The sequence below is a fragment of the Staurois parvus genome, unplaced genomic scaffold, assembly GCF_062004578.1.
Source record: "Staurois parvus isolate SC_StPar_1 unplaced genomic scaffold, SC_StPar_1.0 ptg000471l, whole genome shotgun sequence".
NCBI lineage: Eukaryota > Metazoa > Chordata > Amphibia > Anura > Ranidae > Staurois > Staurois parvus.
The window spans coordinates 2,063,260-2,087,500 of record NW_028318267.1 but is presented as its reverse complement, the minus strand read 5'-3'; the positions used below and the strand labels follow the sequence as shown (position 1 = coordinate 2,087,500).

The 24,241-nt window shown below is 46.7% G+C and overlaps 1 protein-coding gene across 1 annotated transcript in view; it reads left to right on the top strand.

Annotated features, from left to right (window-relative positions):
* Positions 1 to 24,241, top strand: part of KIF5C (kinesin family member 5C) — a 107,473-nt gene that overhangs the window by 2,708 nt on the left and 80,524 nt on the right. Inside the window, exon 2 of the mRNA XM_089689371.1 lies at positions 12,784 to 12,874. Coding sequence (XP_089545497.1) covers positions 12,784 to 12,874 — 91 coding nt within the window. The remainder of the gene's footprint in view (positions 1 to 12,783; positions 12,875 to 24,241) is intronic.

Here is a 24,241-nt window from a genome sequence, read left to right as displayed (position 1 = left end):
GGTGGGGGGGGATGGAGTTGTGTATTGGGGGGGGGGGGTGTATGGGGAGGATGGAGTTGTGCATTGGGGGTGTGGGGAGGGGGTTGTGTATTGGGATTGAGTTGTGTATGGGGGGGGGGAATGGAGTTGTGTATTGGGGGGGGGGGGGGAGTTGTGTATTGGGGGTGGGGGGATGGAGTTGTGTATTTGGGGGTGGGGGTGGGGGATGGAGTTGTGTATTGGGGGGGGAGTTGTGTATTGGGGGTGGGGGGATGGAGTTGTGTATTGGGGGTGAGGGGGTTGTGCATTGGGGGGGTGGAGTTGTGTATTGGGGGTGGGGGGATGGAGTTGTGTATTGGGGGTGGGGGGGGTGGAGTTGTGTATTGGGGGCGAGTTGTGTATTGGGGGTGGGGGTTGTGAATCGGGGGTGGGGGGGATGGAGTTGTGTACCTCAATGTACAGACTGATAAATCCAGCGATCATATGACCTCTCTGTGTGCGATCAGCCTCTGCCTGTCTATGGGAGATCGATGATCACTATCAGGGGGAATGTGACCGGCATTTCATACAGCAGATTATTTGTGAATATAGAATTGATAGTCTATGTAGGACCCCCCCCCCCAGTTCATACATCAGGTATTGGGGGATGGGGATGAATCTGGTGGCTCCTATAGATGTGTGATGTACAGAGGAGGCTATGAATCATCCCATTGCTGTCTGTAGGGTGGATGATGATGTATGGAGGAGGATGGGGGTAGTCTGTGCATCTGCTGTGAGGGGGAGGGGTTGGGTGGGGGACACGGATGGAGGGATAACCTGTACACAGATTTGGAGGGGGGTGGTATTATCTTGCTGCTCAGGTGTGTGGTTGGGGGGGGGGGGGGTTGTCCTGTGCATCTTCTGGCCTCACTAGAAATGTGGGGGCCCCTCCTCCCCAGGGTGGCTGCTAGTCTTCCTCTGAGTCCGATCCCATCATGTGACTCCACATGGGCCCCGGTGCCCCACGAGCTGGTGTTAACCCTTTCTTCTCCCAGCCATAGGAGCGGTGTGTGAGCTCCTCGCTTTGTATATTCCGGAGATGGTTGATCCTGTGCACCAGCAGAGCTCAGCCCGTGTACAGTGTGACCATGGAGGGATCCCCACCATCGGGATCTGCTGGCAGCATGGGGGCAATGCTGGCTGATTCTGTGCTGCTGCATCCTTGGGGATGACGTCATATGGACAGACGCCTGCGCACTGGAGCTCCTGCATTGGCCCGGCTGGCAGTGGTCGTAGCTGTGGATGGATGGTGCTGGGATGTGATCCTCGCCCTGCACAGCACACCCTCCGCTCATTGTTCCCAGCCGGGACTGAATTATTCAGTGAGCCTGTTCCTTGCAGGGGACATTGTCCGTCTGTCTGCTGCTGTCATTGCTTACCCCTCCTGCCTGTCACCATGTGTAGGATCAATGTCTACAGTCCGGGCTCCCGGCTCCACATTCATCTGCATTACAGAAGGACAAGTCGGCTATGGGGACTGGGTGGATACCTGCCATAGGGACCATCCACAACCACACTTTTCTTAACCCCTCGCCCACCAGAGGATTTACCCCCCCTTCCTGAGCAGGCCATTTTTTGCGATACAGCGCTGTGTTACCTTAACTGACAATTGTGCGGTCATGCAATGCTGCACCCAAATGAAATTTATGTCCTTTTTTCCCACAAATAGAGCTTTCTTTTGGTGGTATTTGGTCTCCTGTGCTTTTTTTTTTTTTTTTGCGTTCCCAAACAAAGAAGACCGATAATTTTGAGAAAAAAAAACATTTTTGACTTTTTGCTATAAAACCTGTCCTTTAAAAAAATAAAATTTTGTCCTAAATTTAGGCCAAAATGTATTCTGCTACATGTCTTTGCTAAAAAAAAAAAAAAAAAAAAAATCCCAATACATGTAAATGTAATTGGTTTACATGAAATTGATAGCGTTTACAAATGGTGGTATATATACTGGGATTTTTTATTTTTTTTCTAGTAATGGTGGCAATCAGTGACTTATAGCAGGACAGCAGAGGGCATTATGACACTGGGGGAACTGATTTGGTGTCACTGACATCCCCAGTGACACCAATACAGTGATCAGTGCTAATAAAAAGCACTGACACTGTACTAATGGCACTGGGCAGGAAGAGGTTAACATCTGGAGCAATCAAAGTGCTGTTGTGTGTGTTTTACTATGTATGCTGTGTGTGTTTCACTGTAAGCACACTGCTTTGTATGGCTCTGTTAATCATAGCCATACAAAGCAGTGTGTAGGAGCTGAGCAGAGAGATCTGTAATGTTTACACACAGGTCTCTCCCCTGACAGAGATACTCGGCGATCACCAGGTGCCGGCGAGTAATCACTGGCTGGGACCTGCTGATTGACAGCAAGGCCGCGAATGCAAAAACCTGGAACTGCAAAATCACATGTGTGTATGTGTGTGTGTGTGCGTGTGTGTGTGTGTGCGTGTGTGTGTGTGTGTGTGCGTGTGCGTGTGTGTGCGTGCGTGTGTGTGCGTGTGTGCGTGTGTGCGTGTGTGCGTGTGTGCGCGTGTGTGCGCGTGTGCGTGTGTATATATATATATGTGTGTGTGTGTGTGTGTGTATATGTATATGTATATGTGTGTGTGTGTGTATGTGTATATATATATATATATATAATATATGTGTGTATGTATATGTGATTTTGCGCACCTGTGCCGCCCTGTTGCAGTATTTCTGCTGTAGGACGGAGGGGAAGCAGTTAAAGTTCACCCTCAGTTCTTCTAAGCACTTTCATTAGCTGATGAGCGCAGGGGTCATAGATTCCTAATATCGCGCCCCCCCCCCCCCTCCCATATCTCACAAAACAAGGCAGTGGGGCTGATTTACTTAGGGCAGTTCACACCAGTGCGTTCACCTGCATTTTGGTACAGCTGTAAAACGCAGATCAATGGAAGGACATCTGAAAAACACTTTTTGATGTGTTCTATACACACCATAACGTTGCATTGACCTGCGTTGTGCTAAAATGCAACACGTATGCGGATGTAAGCAGATGTGCGGTGCACAGGATATCCTATGAAAAGGTAGTATGCTTTAATGCATGCTAATGTGGATGTCAACCGATGTCAGCTTGCGACTAAAATGGATAGAAATGTACATCCATTTTCCATTCATTTTAGTGCACATCAGTGTGAATTGGCCCATAAATATGGTGCAGCCATCCAAAGCAGTGTGCTTACAGTGAAGCACACAGACACAGTCCACATTAAAATACTCCCAGCACACAGGTAACCCTTTGATCGCCCCTCATGTTAACCCCTTCCTGCCCAGTGCCATTAGTACAGTGTCAGTACTTTTTTTTTTTTTTGCACTTATCACTATATTGGTGTCACTGGGGATGTCAGTGACACAGTCAGTTCCCCCCCCAGTGTCAGAATTTCCGCCGCAGCCCCGCTATAAGTCGCTTATTGCCACCATTACTAGTAAAAATAAATTAAAATCCCAGTGTATATATACCGCCATTTTGAAAACGCTAAAACTTTCACGTAAACCAATTAATTTACACGTATTGGGATTTTTTTCTTTTGCAAAGACATGTCGCAGAATACATTGTGGTCTAAATTTATGCGAAATTTGATTTTTAAAATTTTTTTACTGGAGATGTTTAATAGCAAAACAAAAATATATTGCTTTTTTTTCTTAAAGTTGTCGGTCCTTTTTTTTTTTTTTCTTAATAGCGCAAAAAAATAAATAACACACAGGCGATCCAATGCCACCAAAAGAGAGCTCAATTCATGGGAAAAAAGGATGTAAATTTCATTTGGGTGCAATATTGCATGACTGCACAATTGTCAGTTAAAGTAACACAGCGCCGTAACGCAAAAAATGGCCTGGTCAGGAAGGGGGGTAAATCCTCAGGAGTGCAAATGGTTAAAGCAGAAAATCACTGCAGCACCACTCCCTTCCCCTAACCCCCTGTCCACGCTGCCATCTCTGAAAACATTTAGCGCATGCGCAGATGTGCCACAGGGCTCTGTCAGGGATTTGTGACCTGGCAGAGACCTGCAACATGTTAGCACATGTTCTGGTGATCCCAGAGCATGCGCATAGACGCCGTCAGTTTTGTGATGTCAGGCCTTGTAGAGACCCGTGACATCGGTGTGCATGTGTTGGGGTTCCCGCACATCTGCAGACTTGTTGCACCCCTGTCTTGTCTGTGTAAATGCCGACTCTTCTGGTGCGCATGCACCCTTGGTATAACACTGCCTCCTGGGACGTGACTTGGCGATCCCAGGAGGAAGTGGCGGGTTCTACGGGATTTTGGACTAGGCTGGAGGAGAGAGCGCTGCCTTACACCACGAGTTGTATTTTTGAGGATTAATGTCATTATTGAACAACTACAGGGCTCTGTCAATCCAAAATGTTATTAAACCTGAATATTTAAGAAAGTAAAAGTGAATATTCTGGAGAATATCTGTGTGCACAGTTATTGGGCAACTGTTAGGCCCCTTTGACACTGACGGTCCGATCGGGTCCGCCTGTCAGTTTTTCAGGCGGACCCTATCGGACCAGCCATAAACCTCTATGGACCAGCGGGTGTCAGCAGACAAGTGTCCACTGACACCCGTCCGCATTTGATCTGATCCTGTATGCCAAAAAACAGACAGATGGGGCTCTGTTCCTCATCTGTCTGGTGGATCAGATGGGATGGAAACTGACAGGTGGTTTGTTCCCATCCAACTGCCCCATAGAAGACAGAGATCTGTGTCCGCTCTGCTCAGTGTGGTCTGCCCTGTATAATGGGGCTAAGTGTGCAGAATTATTATGCTACTACTGTAGATGAAAAACAAAAATTTTCCCGTCTCACTTGTTTGTATTTTTGAGTTGATTATTCTCATTTTAACAGATGAAAAACAAATAAACATTTCTGACATTTAAAAAAAAAAAAAAAAAAAAAAAAATCCATGACCAATATAGCCTCCCTTCTATTCAAAAAAATCATAAGAAAGTGTCTTCTAAAACCTGCCAGTAGGTTTGGGAGTTGATTTTGTGTCCATCTTCAACCCAAAAAGGTCCAACTAGCTCATCTTTAATAATACCAGACCTCCGCCTCCACCTTGCTGGCGTCTGAGTCGAAGTGGAGCTCTGTGCCCCTTACTGATCCAGCCGCGGGCCCTTCCATCTGGTCCATAAAGAGTCACTCTCATGTCATCAGTCCAAAAACCTTTCTTCAGATATTTCTTGGCCCAGTCTTGTTTCTTCTCCTGGGTCTTGTTCAGTGGTGGTCGGGTTTCAGCCTTCCTTACCTTGGCCATGTCTCTGAGCATTGAACACCTTGTACTTCTAAGCACTTCAGGTAGGTTGCAGTTCTGGAATATGACCGCACTGGAGAATAATGGGTTCCTGGTAGATTCACATTTGATTCTTCTCAAATCTTTGGAAGTTAATTTGCGTCTTTTTTTTTTTTTTTTTTTTTTTTTTTTTATTTTAACTCGTTTCTTGTGACCCTGTTCATTATTTGCAACCAAATGTTTGCTGGTTCTGTGATCACGCCCCAAAATCTTAGCGATTTCAAGAGTGCTGCATCCCTCTGAAAGACTTTTTAACATTTTTGACTTTTCAGAGTCAGTTAAAACCTTTTTCTTTCTTTTTTTCTGGCCCATTTTGCCCATGGAAAAGAAGCGGCCTTATAATTATGCACACCTTGATATACGGTGTTGATCTCCTTAGGCCACGCCCTCCCTCATTACACAAATAGTCACCTGATATGCTTACATCCAATAAGCATTCAAGTTTATACAGCTTGGAGTTGGACTATATGCATAAAAATTATGATTTGGTCATAATACTCACTTTCCATTGGCTCCTGCTGCTGATCACAGCCACTGAGGGTGGAGCTGGGGGCAGGCAGGGGTGTATTTATCACAAGGCAAACAAGGCATTTTTCAGGGGTGTAGCAATGCCCCCCCCCAGAAAAAGGGATGGAAGAAGGGACACATGGCATGGGGACCAGGTGAGATCCGAGAGAGGTTGCGGGCTGCTTGATGGTGTATGGAGAACTCTCGTTCCGGGGGATGTCCGGTTGTGAAGGTGAGTGCCTTTCTATCTCTCGCCATGAGGAGGGATATAAGTGGAAGGGGGTTGGGCAGGGGTCTTGTTGGTCAATGTCAGGCTCTCTCCGTGGGGGGGTGCCCGATTTTTCTGTTGCCCAGGGCAAATACACCACTGGGGGCGGGGATGAGCCACGCTCTGTTTGTCCCATAGACAACAGTGGTGGCTCAGGAGTGAGCACATATGAGTGCTCCCAGAGCAATTGGTTTGCTCTAAGGGCACTCATCAAGGGAGAAGGGCCAGAAGCGCCGGCGGGGGGGACCTGAAAAAAAGGAGGATCTGGGTTACTCTGTACAAAACCAGGTAAGTATGAGGTTTATTTAAATAAAAAAAAATTGTGGCTTAATCGCTTGAAAGCTCAATTCAAGGTTTGGCAATTGTTGAATTGGTCCAGGCTGGACCAATGTACGTAAGTATGTATATGCCATACCTTTAGGATCCCCATGGAAGGTGGAAATCATTGTATATTCATATTTATTCACAGCACTATATGTAAACAATAATGCAAATAAAGTGCTAAATAAAATCTACATATATCTGATCCCTCCTCTATTCATTTGTATTGTAATTCTTCTGCCTACCCTCATGTTGTAAAGCGCTGCGTAAACTGTTGGCGCTATATAAATCCTGTATTCTAATAATATATACTGTTGTGCTCGCAAAATAATTCAGTAAAAATGATGATAAAGTGCTACAGCAATAATAGATTGCTTCATACAACAACGGTGCATTCATTGAGAAGTGTCCAGTGCTTCAAAACTCAAACTGTTTACTAAATCTGGAGAGTACAAAAATCTGGTGCAGCTCTGCATAGAAACCAATCGGCTTCCAGGTTTTATTGTCAAAGCTTAATTGAACAAGATGAAGTTAGAAGCTGATTGGCTACCATGGAGAGCTGCACCAGTTTTAATAAATTCCCCCCAAAGTGTCAAGTGCTGTGCCTTTTGAAAGGTTCCTGTGAAAAAAAAAATCTCACTCCTAGTGTTCCCCACCACCTTCACATTGGAACACTCATTGATCCTCCATGACCCCTTACATGCCAGGGAGTCATAGTGCTTTTATCCCCTAGGGCACGGGTGTCAAACTGGCGACCCTCCAGCTGTTGCCAAACTACAAGTCCCATGAAGCATTGCAAGATTGACAGTTACAAGCATGACTCCCAGAGGCAGAGGCATGATGGGAATTGTAGTTTCGCAACAGCTGGAGGGTCGCCAGTTTGACACCCTGCCCTTCGGGGAGATTTATTCAGGACCATTACCTCAATACTCCTTTCCATTTACTCCCTTCATATTAAGGGAGTTGCAGAGAAAGATCTCTATAATGAAAACCCTTCATTTAAAATCACTATTTAAAAACAAATGTGCAATCACAGTTTAGTGCATCCAGCCCTGTACTCAGGTATTATAGAATATATATCATAGGGGCCGGCTCCACCAGCAGCAGTTCTATTACAGAACTTGTTTCCAGGTATAGTACATCGCTTCCTGGTGCTATGAGGGATGATGTCAGGGCTCCAGGTATGACCAGAGGTGTGTGGACTGACACAGGGAAACACAGGCTTCAGATATGGTATAAACAATATCATTTATTAAGACTAACAATACAAAACGCAGTGCAAAACTAAACATAAACACAGTGCAAACAAACCAAACCACCCACCGATAACAATACATACAATACAAAGAGTAGTCAGGCAGGCCGGGTCAGTAGCAAACGGGCAAACGGAGTACCAGGAACAGGCGGGAGAGTGGTCGGGGTCACAAGCTGGGTTCAGTAACTCACGGGCAGCGCGGTACAGAGGGTCGGGCAGAGAATGGTCAGGGTCACAAGCCAGGGATCAAGCAGGAGAAGTCAGCAGAGGTCAGGATCAGGCAGGGTCGGCAACAAGTCAGACAGGAACAGGAATACAGGATACAAGGTACAGGGGCCCATGGAAAAACACACACCAAGGCACAGACTGTGAGTCTGGCCATTCCTTAAATACAACCCCTGCAATCGGCTTCAGGTGTTTGGCTGATTGCAGGGGTGAGTCTCTGATTGCTGAGAGCACCCGCTGGCCAGCCCTGGTACTGCAGCCCACAAGGCAGGTGAGTCCCACCATTATTGGCAAGTCCATTCCTGACAGATGATTTATTTGCCTGTATCTCGTCTTCGACGCGTTTCGTTCTGACTTCTTCAGGAGTTACATTGGAAATCACTGTAGTAGTCACTGCTAATCCAGTGCTCTCCCTCAACTTCCAGGTCCTGTACTGAGCACCCGCCCTGCTGCTTACTGTAGATGGGTCACCTGCTTTGAATGGAACTGTTCAGGGAATACTTTCTTTTTTTTTTAAATGAATATAAAGTGTTCTCTGACTGGACATGGATGAGATTTTAATGTTCCCACCCTGCCTCTCCACTTCATCCAGTCAGAGAACCCTTTGCATTAATTGATATAATGCAAAGTGTTCCCTGTATGGCACCTGTGCCAAACCCGCTACCTCCTGGGGCAGAGGGAGAATAGGTGGGTTGCCATTACTTGCCTCTCTTGCTGGTGTGCTTTTCTTCAATATGGAGTCACTGACTGGGAACAAGTATAAAGACATCTAATTCCAGCTTTTTTTATTTTCATCAGGTTTGTTCTAGGTCTGTGACTAAAGGAAAACACAACTAGGCCAATATCCTTTTCAGAAGGAGGCCAGCAGTGGTCTCCCTATTTTCTAATGACAGGTGCACTTTATATGAAAAAGCCTTGTGACCACATTGATCTTCTCCTCTACTATATCCCTGCCTGTCGGGGTAGAAACAGTTCTTCTAGTCTTGCATCTTGGTGATTTGCTACCCAAAAACAAACACTCAGAGAGGTACATGCTGATTCTGGGTTAGTGACTCCTCAAGGTGGGGGGAGCAGGAAAGTCAAGTGGATAAATATGTAGGCAGCCATGACTACTTCTTGAAAATAGTAATTTCCTGGCTCTGTCTTCAGTACTTTCTGAGCCATTCAACTGGAGAAAGTATGCAGCAAGCGAAACCCCAGCTTCAGACCGTCATGTTTCTTTCTTTCAAGAATGGGGACACAAGTTTCTGAATCTGTTGGATCAGCATGACAGCCAGAAACTTTTTTTTTTTTTTTTCAAAATGAGAGGCCATCGATGACAAACTGTTCCTTAACCTGAGCACCAGTTTTTAGAGCAAAGTGGCAGTATCTGTGTATTGCCACCCCCTCTCCTGACCCACCTAAATTCCTACACTGCTTCCCATCCTTCCCCTCAGGATCGAACCTGCACAAGTGCCCCCATAGCAAGCAGCTTGGAGGGAGGAGGAGCCAGGGGACACCCAAGAGGCGGTTCGGGGCCGTTCTGTGCAATTCCATTGCACAGAGCAGGTAAATATACCATGTTTGTTATTTAAAAAAAAACTTTACAATCACTTTAATGGTTTTAAATGTTATTTTATTTCTTTAAAATAACAAACCTGTCATACTTGCCTGCTCTGTGTAATGGTTTTGCATAAAGCAGCTCCATTCGTCCTCTTCTCAGGTCCCCTCTTGGTGATTTTGGCCCCTCCCTCTTTCCACGTGTCCCCAGTGCAAACTACTTGCGCTGGGGGCACGTGTGTGTGCTTACTCCCAAGCCGTGTGTGTGTGTGTGTGTGTGTGTGTGTGTGTGTGTGTGTGTGTACACGTACGAGACACACAGAGCATGGCTCAGTCCCATCCTTGCTTCCTCCTTGCTGGCTGTGATCGACAGCTGCTGGAGCCAATGGCTCCCACTGCTTTGTCTCAGCCAATTGGACTCATTGAGACACATTATATATCTTGGATACTCCAACAGGAGCTACCTGCCATAATTTCTTACTGTTATTGCCCACCTGTTAACTTTTGGATGTTCTGCCTGCCTTTTGCGTTTTCCAGCATCTCCTGTTTTCTTCATAATGGGATTAAATTAAAAAAGATGGTGGGAATATCTCATAATGGCCACAGCAGACATGCAGACCCGGGAACTTTGCATAGAGATCGACACTGCTCAAAAAATTAAAGGAACACTTTTTGATCGCATCAAGCCAATTAAACTCCTGGGATATTGATCTGGTCAGTTAAGTAGCAGAGGGGGTTGTTAATCAGTTTCAGCTGCTTTGGTGTTCATTAACAACTGGTACATTAGATGGGCAAGAATGAGACTAGCCTCAAAACAGGAATGGTTTTACAGGTGGAGGCCACTGACCTTTTTTTCCCTACTCATCTTTTCTGACTGTTTTTCACTAGTTTTGCATTTGGCTAGGGTCAATGTCACTACTGGTAGCATGAGATGATACCTGGACCCTACAGAGGTTGCACAGGCAGTCCAACTCCTCCAGGATGGCACATCAATACGTGCCATTACCAGAAGGTTTGCTGTGTCTCCCAGCACAGTCTCAAGAGCATGGAGCAGATTCCAGGAGACAGCCAGTTAATCTAGAAGAGCTGGACAGGGCCGTAGAAGGTCCTTAACCCATCATCAGGACCGGTATCTGCTCCTTTGTGCAAGGAGGAACATGATGTGCACTGCCAGAGCCCTACAAAATGACCTCCAGAAGGACACTGGTGTAAATGTCTCTGACCAAACAAACAGACTTCATGAGGGTGGCCGGAGGGCCCGACATTCTCTAGTGGGCCCTGTGCTCACTGCCCGGCACCATAGAGCTCGATCGGCATTTGCCATTGAACACCAGAATTGGCAGGTCCGCCACTGGCACCATGTGCTTTTCACAGATGAAAGCAAGTTCACCCTGAGCACATGTGACAGACGTAAAAGAGTCTGGAGAAGCCGTGGAGAACGTTATGCTGCCTCTAACATCATTCAGTATAATGGTTTTGGTGGTGGGTGAGTGATGGTCTGGGGAGCCATCTCCATGGAGGGACGCACAGACCTCTACAGGCCAGACAATGGCACTCTGACTGCAATTAGGTATCGGAATGAAATCCTTGGACCTATTGTCAGACCCTATGCTGGTGCAGTGGGTCCTGGGTTCCTCCTGGTGCATGACAATGCCCGGCCTCATGTAGCGAGAGTATGCAGGCAGTTCCTGGAGGATGAAGGAATTGATACCATTAAATTGCCCCCACGCTTGTCTGACCTAAATCCAATAGAACACCTCTGGGATGTCATGTTTCGATCCATCCGACGCCACCAGGTTGCACCTCAGACTGTCCAGGAGCTCAGTGATGTGCTGGTCCAGATCTGGGAGGAAATACCACAGGACACCATCTGTCGTCTCATTAGGAGCATGTCCAGATGTTGTCAGGCATGAATGCAAGCATGTGGGGGGCCAAACTACTGAGTACAATTTTGAGTTTCTGCACTGAAATTTCAACAATGTACTAGCCTGCTGCATAATTGTTTCCTTTGATTTTCCGGGTGTCTGTGAATTCAGTCCTCTGTAGGTTGATAATTTTAATTTCCATCAAACAATGGGACATCCTTACATTCCTAACACATTACCCAGTCCATATCAGTATAGATATCCAGCAGGAGATTTTTCCCCATTGAGATCTGATGTGTTTTCAAAGTGTTCCTTTAATTTTTTTTGAGCAGTGTTTAATACAGTTTCCAAGAGATGTACTGTAAGCAGGACCAGGCCAAGAGGTAGGCAGAAGAAATTGCCGCAAGGGCATGTCATTTGGAGTCAGTGCAACAAAGGGCAGACCCTGCAATCTATCCTGCTGAAGTAGTTCACCACTCATGGTGGTGGGGTGGGGGCACAAGGTGGACTTTTTGCCTTGAGTGCAGAAGGACCTTGTATTGGCACTGAATATAAGATGCACCGGTTTACCTCTCTAGCACAGTTGCTTTCAACCAGGGTTCCATGACCCCCTAGGGATCCTCCAGAGGTTGCTAGGGTTTCTTTGAGCTCTGGCTGATTGACCTTTCACCTGATGGTGCTTACATAGTTCTGGGTCCAACGCTGTTTAGCAGAGCTAGCAACATGACACATTCTTTTTCTTGCTATTTAAAGGTGGATTTCTGATCACTATTGTAGGGGAACATTCTCCCTCCTGGTCGTGAATGTAGGGGAACATTCTCCCTCCTGGTCGTGAATGTAGGGGAACATTCTCCCTCCTGGTCGTGAATGTAGGGGAACATTCTCCCTCCTGGTCGTGAATGTAGGGGAACATTCTCCCTCCTGGTCGTGAATGTAGGGGAACATTCTCCCTCCTGGTCGTGAATGTAGGGGAACATTCTCCCTCCTGGTCGTGAATGTAGGGGAACATTCTCCCTCCTGGTCGTGAATGTAGGGGAACATTCTCCCTCCTGGTCGTGAATGTAGGGGAACATTCTTCCTATCTCACCTCAATATTTTAATTGGGAGATGTCAAGGGTTCCTTGGGCGGGGGGTTGATAAAGGCTGCCCTTGCATCTACCAATAATTTTTAAATATTTGTTTTTTTGCTGGATGACCATTTAAATTGTGGACTTGGGATGGTTGTCTCTAGGTGTGGAGAACCTTTATGCTGATCATGTCCTGCATGACTTTAGCTGCTCCTCTCCATATCTTGGCATGGAAGGGGCTTTGCTGTTGTCAGCATTTCTCCTGCAGATGCTTTGTCTGTGTGAGCGATGTGGCCGGGCAGATTAGTGTAGTACAATGGGAACGTTCTGGTACTTGGAGCTCTACACAACTCATTTTTGTTCTGTTCTGTTGATTTGATACTTTTTTGTTTTGTATCATTTGCAGCAAGGGAAGCCCTACGTCTTCGATAAAGTATTGCCTCCAAATACCAGCCAAGAGCAAGTTTACAATGCCTGTGCTAAACAGATTGTCAAAGGTAAGTGGAGACATTTGGGATGTTTTGTGATGATCGGTATCTATAAAAGCCTAGTGTCTTTTCATTCCATGGGCTTCTGTTATGGCATGTACCTGTGATGTACATGCGTGGTGATTTTCATCTGTATAAAAGGGGTTTTTGTGTTTGTTTTTTTCTTGGAGTGCTTAGTGCTTTTACATTTATGGCTTCTTGTCTTCACACAGCATTGTCAGTTTGTTTTATTATCGCTAACTTAGGTGTTGACGTATGAAGAATATGCCAGTTGCACAGTGAAAGTGCATTTATCTTCATTCTATGTGAATGGGGTAAATCAAATGTAAATGGGCTATATCCTGTGCTGTTCGAACATAGATCATTGATTTAAAACTGAAAATACCACATCTGACCACTAGATGGGGATAAGCATCATATGAATTTCCTAGAATACTCCATCTAGTGGCCAAATGCTGTATTTTCCATTAAAATGATTTCCATTTGAACAGCACAGTATCTAGCCTAATCTGTCCACTCAATTTGTATCCAAATAGGAAGGCACTACATAGTTGTTGGTCAATCTAAAGGAGTTTGTTCAATCATATTGTATCATGTATATGGTGAGAATTAGGATCACCATGCACTTTACAATATGACCGTACAATCAACCATGGCTATACCAAAACTGTGCAATATGAAAACCTACCTAATCAATCTACTCCATTTTGTTTTCAATAAGGCAGGCTCTTGCACTACATAGTTGTTTGTACAATCCCCTTCATACGTGTGTGTGGTGGGCTGGTTAGTAGATATCTCCAGATCTTCAGCACTTTACCTAGCAGATGCATGATCCATCCAGCAGAAACGTTTACATAGGTTTTCCACTCTAATATTGGTTTTGACCTAACATGGTGGTTTCTGTGGCCTGGGGGCCGGATGTGGCCCTTTGCTTTTTATCAGGCCCTGCTACTCTGACTGTTTCAAGACCATATTCCAGTGTGCTGCCCCTGATGCCAACAGTGTGCCTCCATTGCTGCCCCTGATGCCAACAGTGTGCCTCCATTGCTGCCCCTGATGCCAACAGTGTGCCTCCATTGCTGCCCCTGATGCCAACAGTGTGCCTCCATTGCTGCCCCTGATGCCAACAGTGTGCCTCCATTGCTGCCCCTGATGCCAACAGTGTGCCTCCATTGCTGCCCCTGATGCCAATGATGAGGCACTATTCCTCATTTTACTAATCAGTCGTTTTGTTTTTTTTTTGTTTTTTTTTTACACTGCCAATGGACAGGGCGTGATGCAGGTGTGGGTGGAACAGAACACACATGGAAATCAAGAGTGGTTTTGGTCTAGGGTTCTTATTTGGGGGTGCTGGACAAGCAGGGAGTCAAAGGGAAGGCCACAGGGTAATAATCCAAACACCATGATGGACAGGCAGAAATGGAACAAGGTGGCATCAAGGGAGATGTCCAGAGGCACAGGGCAGCTATCTGGTACAGCAAGGACTTGGTCCAGGGTCACGGGGCAACAACCCAGGCACGAGGCACAGGGCAGCTATCTGGTACAGCAAGGACTTGGTCCAGGGTCACGGGGCAACAACCCAGGCACGAGGCACAGGGCAGCTATCTGGTACAGCAAGGACTTGGTCCAGGGTCACGGGGCAACAACCCAGGCACGAGGGACAGGCAGCAATCTGGTACAGCAAGGACTTAGTCCAGGGTCACGGGGCAACAACCCAGGCACGAGGGACAGGCGGCAATGTGGTACAGCAAGGACTTGGTCCAGGGTCACGGGGCAACAACCCAGGCACGAGGGACAGGCGGCAATGTGGTACAGCAGAGGTTAAGAGATGTTGTTTTATTAAAATAAGATGTATACTCACAAATGTAGCAATATAAAATGCCCATAAAGTCCCAGACTGGATCACTGGATTGCGAGACACGTGCGAATCCCACCGAAAAGGGAGACTCTCAGAGTAAGGCCGACGCGTTTCATAGGGAGATTCTCCCCCCCCCTTCTTCAGAGCTATTGCTATGTTTGTGAGTATACATCTTATTTTAATAAAATCACATCTTTTTACCGAGGTAATGCACAAGGGTGGTGTGCTTTCTTTTGTTCTCATTTGCAGAATTGGTTGGGCTTCCCCAGCCTTGCTGAAGAGTTTCACAACCTTTGATCTGTTGGTGGACGAACTCCCATAGAGGTTGATCCATCCACCTACTTCTAGGTCCCTTTAGGGGGGCAGTGGCATGGACAGCAAGGGTTAACTCCTTTGCATGCGGCAGCAATTTGGGCACACAGCAAGGGGAGGGGGGACAGTGGCCTGGTACAGCAAGGGTTAAGTCCTTTGCATATGGCAGCAATCTGGCACACAGCAAGGGAAGGGGGGGACAGTGGCCTGGTACAGCAAGGGTTAAGCTCTTGGCACAGGGCAGCAATCCGGGCACACAGCAAGGGGAGGGGGGACAGTGGCCTGGTAGAGCAAGGGTTAAGTCCTTTGCATACGGCAGCAATTTGGGCACACAGCAAGGGGAGGGAGGACAGTGGCCTGGTACAGCAAGGGTTAAGTCCTTTGCATATGGCAGCAATCTGGGCACACAGCAAGGGGAGGGGGGACAGTGGCCTGGTACAGCAAGGGTTAAGTCCTTTGCATACGGCAGCAATTTGGGCACACAGGAAGGGGAGGGGGGACAGTGGCCTGGTACAGCAAGGGTTAAGTCCTTTGCATATGGCAGCAATCTGGGCACACAGCAAGGGGAGGGGGGACAGTGGCCTGGTACAGCAAGGGTTAAGTCCTTTGCATACGGCAGCAATTTGGGCACACAGCAAGGGGAGGGGGGACAGTGGCCTGGTACAGCAAGGGTTAAGTCCTTTGCATATGGCAGCAATCTGGGCACACAGCAAGGGGAGGGGGGACAGTGGCCTGGCACAGCAAGGGTTAAGCTCTTGGCACAGGGCAGCAATCTGGGCACACAGCAAGGGGAGGGGGGGGGACAGTGGCCTGGTACAGCAAGGGTTAAGCTCTTGGCACAGGGCAGCAATCTGGGCACACAGCAAGGGTGGACAATGGTCTGATTTCCTCAAGGCTTAAGCCCTCAGGGACAGCAAGGGTTCAGGGACTACCCAACAGTGTCCTCCACTAAGCAAGTCCAAGCAAAGTGAAAGGGTAAAGGAGGTCCTGGGGCAGAGGTCCTTCACAAGCACATCATAGATCCTTAGAGGGCTGGATGTCCTGGCCGCAGCTTCAGGACCACACAGGCAGCAGTTGTGGGAAGATCAGAATCACAGCATCCCCCAAAAAAAACCACACAGACAATATGGAACTACAAGTCCCAGCGGTTCAGAAAGCAATCTGACAATCTTCTTTGTTATCTGAAACCTTGTATTTAGCCAGAGATCTCAGCTCCTTTGTCAGTGCCGAGGTGTCTGGCTGTATACAGCATACACTAATGCCTCTACATACTACAAGATTTTTATTGTTCAGCCCTGAGGATTGAACGAAAAAAATAATGACCGATCGCTGTACTAACACAAGTGATGTTTGTGCAGCGATCTCCCCCGCTGAACTATTGTGTTGTGACAGGGTAATGAGCCCCACCAGGACACACTGATCAGTGTTTGCAGCCATTGGCTGCAAGTGCTGATCAGATGCTGGTTTCCCAGCGTGCCGGTTCGACAGAAGCCGGATGGGCTACTGCATACATTGGCCAATTGTCTGTTGGTTTCTGTTATACTGGCCGCTATTTGGCTTGTATGTACCAGCCTTAACTAATGTGCTGCTTGCCAAATGGAGCCTCATACCCCCTGTGGGGACAGAGGAGATCAGATCAAATTATGCCGATACGTTGACTTTCATTACACATTACATCGTGATTAGAGATTTGTCAATTTCACAAGACAATAAAAAAAGAAAAATCTAGAATTTTTAACCTACGGCACTATTTCTTCTCCTACTGACTACAGCAATTCATTTTTTTAACTGACTGACATGGTATTTTCTACTCCCTGTTGGCCAGTCTGCTCCATTAACGTCTACAGGACAGTAAAGTGACCTACACATCTCTGATCTTGGACTGGCCATATTTTACCTCCTGCGGATGAATGAGAGAAATCTATCGACTCCCCTATCCATGCTAAATAGACAAATCGCTCCTGTGGGCTGTTGTATTCTCTCAGCTGTCATCCATGGCTGTCAGTATACCCAAACAGTGGCTGCATCCCATTGGATGCAGCCACTGCTCAGATAACATATTTTTTTTCTTTTTCCACCTGCCTCCTTTAATTTTCAGATCTAAGGATGTCCGATGGAAGAATGCAGACTTATTATTATTATACAGGATTTATATTGCGCCAACAGTTTGCTCAGCACTTTACAATATAACGGGAGACAATACAGTAACAATACAAGAGGGATAGGAGGGCCTGATCCTCGGAGCTTACAATCTAGGAGGGAGGGGCTAGTGGTACAAAAGGTAGTAACTGTGAGGTAACTTGGCCACCCATGGCTTGAATTTTGCTTTGTGTATGGGCAGCAGTGAACCATACCTGTCCCACTCCAATTATGTAGTTTTTGCAGACTTGGTGAAGCTGTATCCTTACTTTTTGTAGTATATTTTTTGTTATCTTTGATTTGTTATAGTTTTGTATTCTTCTCTAAAAACCCATGTCATCTATGTTATGCTGCTATTGTGGATCCCCTACCTTTTTACTATGAGGTCTTATTACCAGTGAATGCTCTGCCTGTTACATGTCTATATAAAAGATAATTCTCCTAATCACCGGATTAATGCGCTACTTTGCCTGTTAACACGAAGGGAACAGAAGCCTTTTTTTGTGCTGGTGTGGCCATTATAGGATGTTATCTGCATTCAGGCTCTAGGGATTGACTTGCCTGGATACCGGGCTCCGTGTTAAGTGCTCTGTGCTGGGGGAGGTGGAGGGAATGGCTCCGAATCCCTTGAATTCATTAATGAGTCTACAAAGAACATTACATCTTCCTGCAGATCAATAGAGGGAATGAAGAATGGGTGAGTGTTATGGTGTTTGACCACACAAAGGACAAAAAAGAAAACAAAATGCACCTTAAACAAAAATATCGATGGAATGGTAAAGGGAAACTGATATTCAAAATGTGCTTGAGTTCAACTTCACCATTAAAAAAAAATAATAAAGTAAAATATATATATATATATATATATATATATATATATATATATATATAAGTTTAGGGTGTATGGCTAGAGTTATTTTTTTTTCTTTGGGAGGGTGCATGTGATCAGCACAGGGCCAATCAACATTGTCCAGATGGAGGGTCAGGAGTTATGCAGCCTCATAGGACAATGAGGAGAGAATGAGAACTTTCCTACAGGGTTTAACCAGTGCTCAGCTGGACCCTGATCGTAGTCACAAGACTGCTCTAACTGCTGATGAGAAAAGGTATTTAGCAGTTTATATTTACTTAAAATAATTGCATTTCCATGTTCTGTGTACTGTGGGAGACCAGATATAGTGAATACAGAATCCTGGGTTTAGTAACCTTTTAAAAGTCAGCAGCTACAAATACTGTGGCTGCTGACTTTTAAAACTCAGTAGCTTAACAGTCTCTGGAATTCAGCGCCATCGTCCCACAGCCGGTTCTTTTCACCCCTGCAGGTCCCTGGTGCCACCATCATGGATTTGGGAGCCGGCTGTGACCTCCTGAGGAATCACAGCCGGCTCCCCACTGCACTTGCTTGCGATCAGTTGGAACAGCGGAACTGGTTCTGCAGCGTCCCAGGGGGAAGTGGAGGCAGATACCTGTCAAAGGTACCCTGCTCCCTGTGTACTAACAAAAAGACCCTCAAATGTGTGTGTGTGTATATGTATATATGTGTGTGTGCGTGTGCGTGTATATGTATATATGTGTGTGTGCGTGTGCGTGTATATGTATATATGTGTGTGTGTGTGTTTACGGTTTTGCAAGGAATAAAAAGGTGAACTGGTGGAGATAGCTAGGCACTGCAAAAAAAAAAATTAGGCCAAATCAGCATTAGTAACAAGGCAATATATTCCAAAAGACCAATTTTATTACAAATTCATAGAGTTAAAGAAGGCTAGACACATACAAACATCCACTTTTCACCAATGCAATAAAAATGACAATGTTGTAGGTTCACATGTTTCTAGCCTTCTGTAATAAAATTGGTCTTTTGGAATTTACTGCCTTGTCCTCGGTTAGTAACTGCTATGTGGGGGGTGCTTTGGCCTAACCACCTTTTTTTTTTTTTTTTTTTTTTTTTTTTTTTTTTGTGTTCAGTTAGTTTTGGGGACGACACCTTTAAAATGTATTAAGGAGAGTCAGTCCGTGATCCATAAGACACGAATAAAACCCAGTTTTAGGGGTCTTCAAAGTAGCAGAATAAAGTATCCCCCTTCTGTTGATATTGGAGATGGCCAAGCACTCTTTCTTGCGCGGTTTCTCTCCCTCACTTTATCTCCTCTTTGCTCACCCTTGCGCTCCCTCTCCTCTGTTTGAACACCCTTACGCGCTCTCAAGCTCTCCCTACTACTGCTTACCTTTGCACATGCTCTCTCTCCCCTGCTCGCCCTTGTGTGAGCGCTCTCTCTTCCCCTGCTCGCCCTTGTGTGAGCGCTCTCTCTTCCCCTGCTCGCCCATGTGTGAGCGCTCTCTCTTCCCCTGCTCGCCCTTGTGTGAGCGCTCTCTCTTCCCCTGCTCGCCCTTGTGTGAGCGCTCTCTCTTCCCCTGCTCGCCCTTGTGTGAGCGCTCTCTCTTCCCCTGCTCGCCCTTGTGTGAGCGCTCTCTCTTCCCCTGCTCGCCCTTGTGTGAGCGCTCTCTCTTCCCCTGCTCGCCCTTGTGTGAGCGCTCTCTCTTCCCCTGCTCGCCCTTGTGTGAGCGCTCTCTCTTCCCCTGCTCGCCCTTGTGTGAGCGCTCTCTCTTCCCCTGCTCGCCCTCGTGTGAGCGCGCTCTCTCTTCCCCTGCTCGCCCTCGTGTGAGCGCGCTCTCTCTTCCCCTGCTCGCCCTCGTGTGAGCGCGCTCTCTCTTCCCCTGCTCGCCCTCGTGTGAGCGCGCTCTCTCTTCTCCTGCTCGCCCTCGTGTGAGCGCGCTCTCTCTTCCCCTGCTCGCCCTCGTGTGAGCGCGCTCTCTCTTCCCCTGCTCGCCCTCGTGTGAGCGCGCTCTCTCTTCCCCTGCTCGCCCTCGTGTGAGCGCGCTCTCTCTTCCCCTGCTCGCCCTCGTGTGAGCGCGCTCTCTCTTCCCCTGCTCGCCCTCGTGTGAGCGTGCGTGTGTGTGTGAGTGTGTGTGTGTGTGTGTGTTCGCTCTCCCCCTGCTTGCCCTCGTGTGCGCGCTCTCTCTTCCCCTGCTCGTCCTCGTGTGAGCGTGCGTGTGTGTGTGTTCGCTCTCCCCCTGCTTAACCTCGTGTGCGCGCTCTCTCTTCCCCTGCTTGCCCTCGTGTGCACGCTCTCGCTCTCTCTTCCCCTGCTTGCCTGGTATCTCCTGCATTTAATCATAAATATGTTTCCATTTCTTTGGGTAAGAGTGTCTCTTTAAAATAGAAAAACTGCAGATTTTCCTTCATCTGGTTCCAGTATGTCACCTTGTTCTGGAATGGTCTTTCTTCAGGATAATGAAAGCATTTTCACCATTTTAGAAAAACTCTCCAGATTTTCAGCACTCTAATGCATTCTGTTATCAAAAACCTCTCCTGGTTTAAATTGGTTGCCAGCAATTACAGGCCTTGCCAACAGTCATTGGTAATCACAGTTCGACTCCCCAGCCCCCCCCCTTTTATGTCTCCCATGATTGACATTCTGCTCAGCCAGAAACCATCTCTCCTGCAGCAGCTCAGAGTGATGAATACATGGCGGCTTGCTGGTGTCAGGAGCTAGGGAGGTGCTGCAGGAAGGCGTTTGTGAGGAGGAGGTAGAAGGAGTCTGCATATAAATGTTTCATTATAGATTCCCACATAAAAATGACAAAAGGAAGAGAAAAGCGAATTGGAGCCTGGGGAATTGGTGGCTGTGAGCGTCTGTTGTATACATGATACAGTCCACAACAATACAAGTTGAATGGAAAAGTTCAACTTTTGTTCTTCCAGCACTGGTTGGTACATAAAAAGGGACTCCATGACTTTTTTTTTTTTTTTGGCCTCTATTGATGGGCTGTGGACTTGTATTGATGTCACCCATTTGAGTTGCTTTTGAGATTATTCAGGATAATTGACAGGTGCATTTGATGTACAGCTAACCTCCTTATGAATTGCTTTTCACCTGTTTCAAGCAGCATTCTCATCGACTTGTATGGGAATGCAAAACTTGCTTGAAGCAAACAAGTCTGCCGGCATTGGCCCTTAAAGTTGGCTTTTTCCGACAAGGCCACCCATGTACGGCTTGTTAGGGTACCCGGGCCTGGTGATTGGCCCTTCATGAATGAACTCTGTATGGAGAGTCAGAAGAAGGCTGGGCAGCAAGGGGATTTCCACACTGGGAATCGGTTAGACTGGTGGTCCTACGTGTCAATACTTCACCAGACACTGATCAATGAGACCTGGGGCCAATGACACATGCTGGGCATTCTATAGCTACATGTAATCGCAGCATCTGGCAGAGGGAAGTCTTCATGGACCATCATCCTTTGCAGTTTTGTGATGTCATGTGACCAAAATTCAAGAACCACAAGGGACGTTAATGACAGATGTGAAAAGGTGTGTTACAGTAAATTATGTCCTTTAGGAACACCCATCTTTCACCATGCCAACCAGTCAATGAGGCAATGTGAAGGGTTCCCAAGCACACCTTCAGCTAGCTATTGGAAAAAAAAACGAATTAATCTGTTTCAACTACTCGGGTTAAAAAGGGGTTTTAGTTCCAAAAACCTTTGGAAGCCACACTGCCACGTAAGGGCACCAGTGTAGAGCTCCAAACTGAGTTTCCAGCTATGGGACATGCATATATAGCAATGCACAAACAGAGGGCAGGCCTACCTGAAGGGAACTCCTTCCTCCTTTTTTAAAGATACAGCAGTACAGAAGCCCAGACATCACCTTCGGAAGGCAGCTGAAGACTTTCAGTGCGTGCCTGCGCCACATAAAAAAAAATATGGCAGCCACTTTTAACTATTTGAAACCAGAAAAAAAGGGAAAGGTGCATGTGGGCAGGGCAATATATAAAACTCCTAGATTGTAAGCTTGAAAGAGCAGGGCCCTCAATCCCCTCATGTTTTGCATTGTATTGGTATTGTTCTGTCACATGTTCTGTCCCCCTTTGTAATGTACAGCGCTGAGCGAACTATTGGCGCTTTATAAATACTGTATAATAATAAAGAGGGTTCTCAGCACACCCGCAGGCTAGCCAGCAAAATAATAAAATCCACCTAAATTACTTGGGTAAAAAAAACAAAAAGGGTTTTTGTTTGCAAATACATTTTGAAGCCATTCTACCACATCAAGGCTTCTCAACAATGCGTGGTCCCTAACTCTAAACTATCAGAGTTTCCAGCTATGGGACATATATAGCAATGCACAAATAGAGAGTAGGCTCACCTGGAGGCAATCCTTCTCATTAAAGATACACCAACACCAAGCTTTTAGAAGGTAGCTGAAGACTTCCAGTATGTCTGCACCATGGCACACTTTGGTGCACTTTCCATAGCACATAGATTTGCAGACCATGGGGCGTTTGCATATCGCATTTATGAGTGTTTGCGTTTAGAAGCGTTTTTTAAAGATAACATCAGGAGACATTCCAAAATGCCCAGAATGCACTGCAAAACAGTAAAAAACAGTAAAACATTAACGATTTCAGACATTTTGAGAGAAATGGAGAGAGCAGAAGCAGAGATAACAGTATGTGTTGAGATGACCTGTCTTTTTCTGGTTGTATTCACTATGGATCCCATCATGAGTATAATGCGGCACGTTCTACCATTTTTTCCTTCACACAAAACCTGGAACTGACTGCGCTGGTGTGCTAGGTCCATTTGAATACATGGAAAACGCTTTTGCGTGCATTTGTGATGATGAAAAGAGGCTCTGGACAGCATTTGGATATGGAACAGTTAAAAAGCGCTTATAAACGCAGTTAGCTGCATTTACAAGCGTTTGGTGTTTTAAACGCTGATAAAATCTACTGAATGCAAGTTTGGTGCGTTCAAAAAAACAACTGTAAACTCAACTGCCTGTAAACGACGATGTGTACATGGACACATAGGAAAACATTAGGGAGAGTTCAGGGGCTGCTGAAAAAAACACAGAAAAGCTCCTGAACGTCATTTTATCGGCTGCAGTGTACATGAGCCCTTATTTACTAAAACATGCATGGTGCAAAATCCGGTGCAGCTCTGCATAGAAACCAATCCGCTTTAAGTTTTATTGTCAAAGTTTAACTGAACAAGCTGCAGTTTGAAGCTGATTGGCTACCATGCACAGCTACTGCAGATTCTGAGTGCTCCAGTTTTAGTAAATCCCCCCCCCCCCCATGTCTTACATGTTATACCAGCACATGGAAGAACACTGTCAGAGGAGTATACATAGTGGGGTGTATTAAACAATATTGAGATAAGACAAACCCTGGGCAGGATCACTGTATTTCTGTGCTACGTTTCTTGCAGCCAGCTGTACACATAGACACACATTGGTTAGCTAAACAATTGCATTTTCCTGTTGAACTAGCACAGGGGTGGCGAACACGCGGCTCTCGAGCCGCGTGCAGCTCCCGGCCAAAATGAATGCGGCTCTTTGCCTCTTATCATATTTTGTATACTGTGGCTCTTTGCCAAGTTTCATGTTTCTCTTATTTTTACCTGTTCCTCTATCCAGCGGCGTGCTGTCTTCCCGGCTTCTGTAGTGTGGGCACTGGGCATGACAGCCGGGTGCCAAGTGCGCTTGCGCAAGAAGCAGTGCTTTTTGTGAATGGTAAGGCGGTACCTGGGACACATGACAGATCCCAGAAGCCGCCGGACCAATCACAAAGCGCAAGTGCTTCTCGCTCATGCGCACTGGGCACCCGGCTGTCATGCCGAGCGCCATTACAGAAGCCGGGAAGACAGCGCGCGGCTGGATCGAGGAACAGGTAAGATCAAACAAAAACTCTGCGGAAGTAAGAGCGGGTACCTGTCAAAATCAGGTACCCGCTCCCCACCTCCCCAAAGGTCAGCAGTCATCTGTGCTGTCCGCAGTCTCTGGTCATCCCTGTGCTGTCCGCAGTCTCTGGTCATCCCTGTGCTGTCCGCAGTCTCTGGTCATCCCTGTGCTGTCCGCAGTCTCTGGTCATCCCTGTGCTGTCCGCAGTCTCTGGTCATCCCTGTGCTGTCCGCAGTCTCTGGTCATCCCTGTGCTGTCCGCAGTCTCTGGTCATCCCTGTGCTGTCCGCAGTCTCTGGTCATCCCTGTGCTGTCCGCAGTCT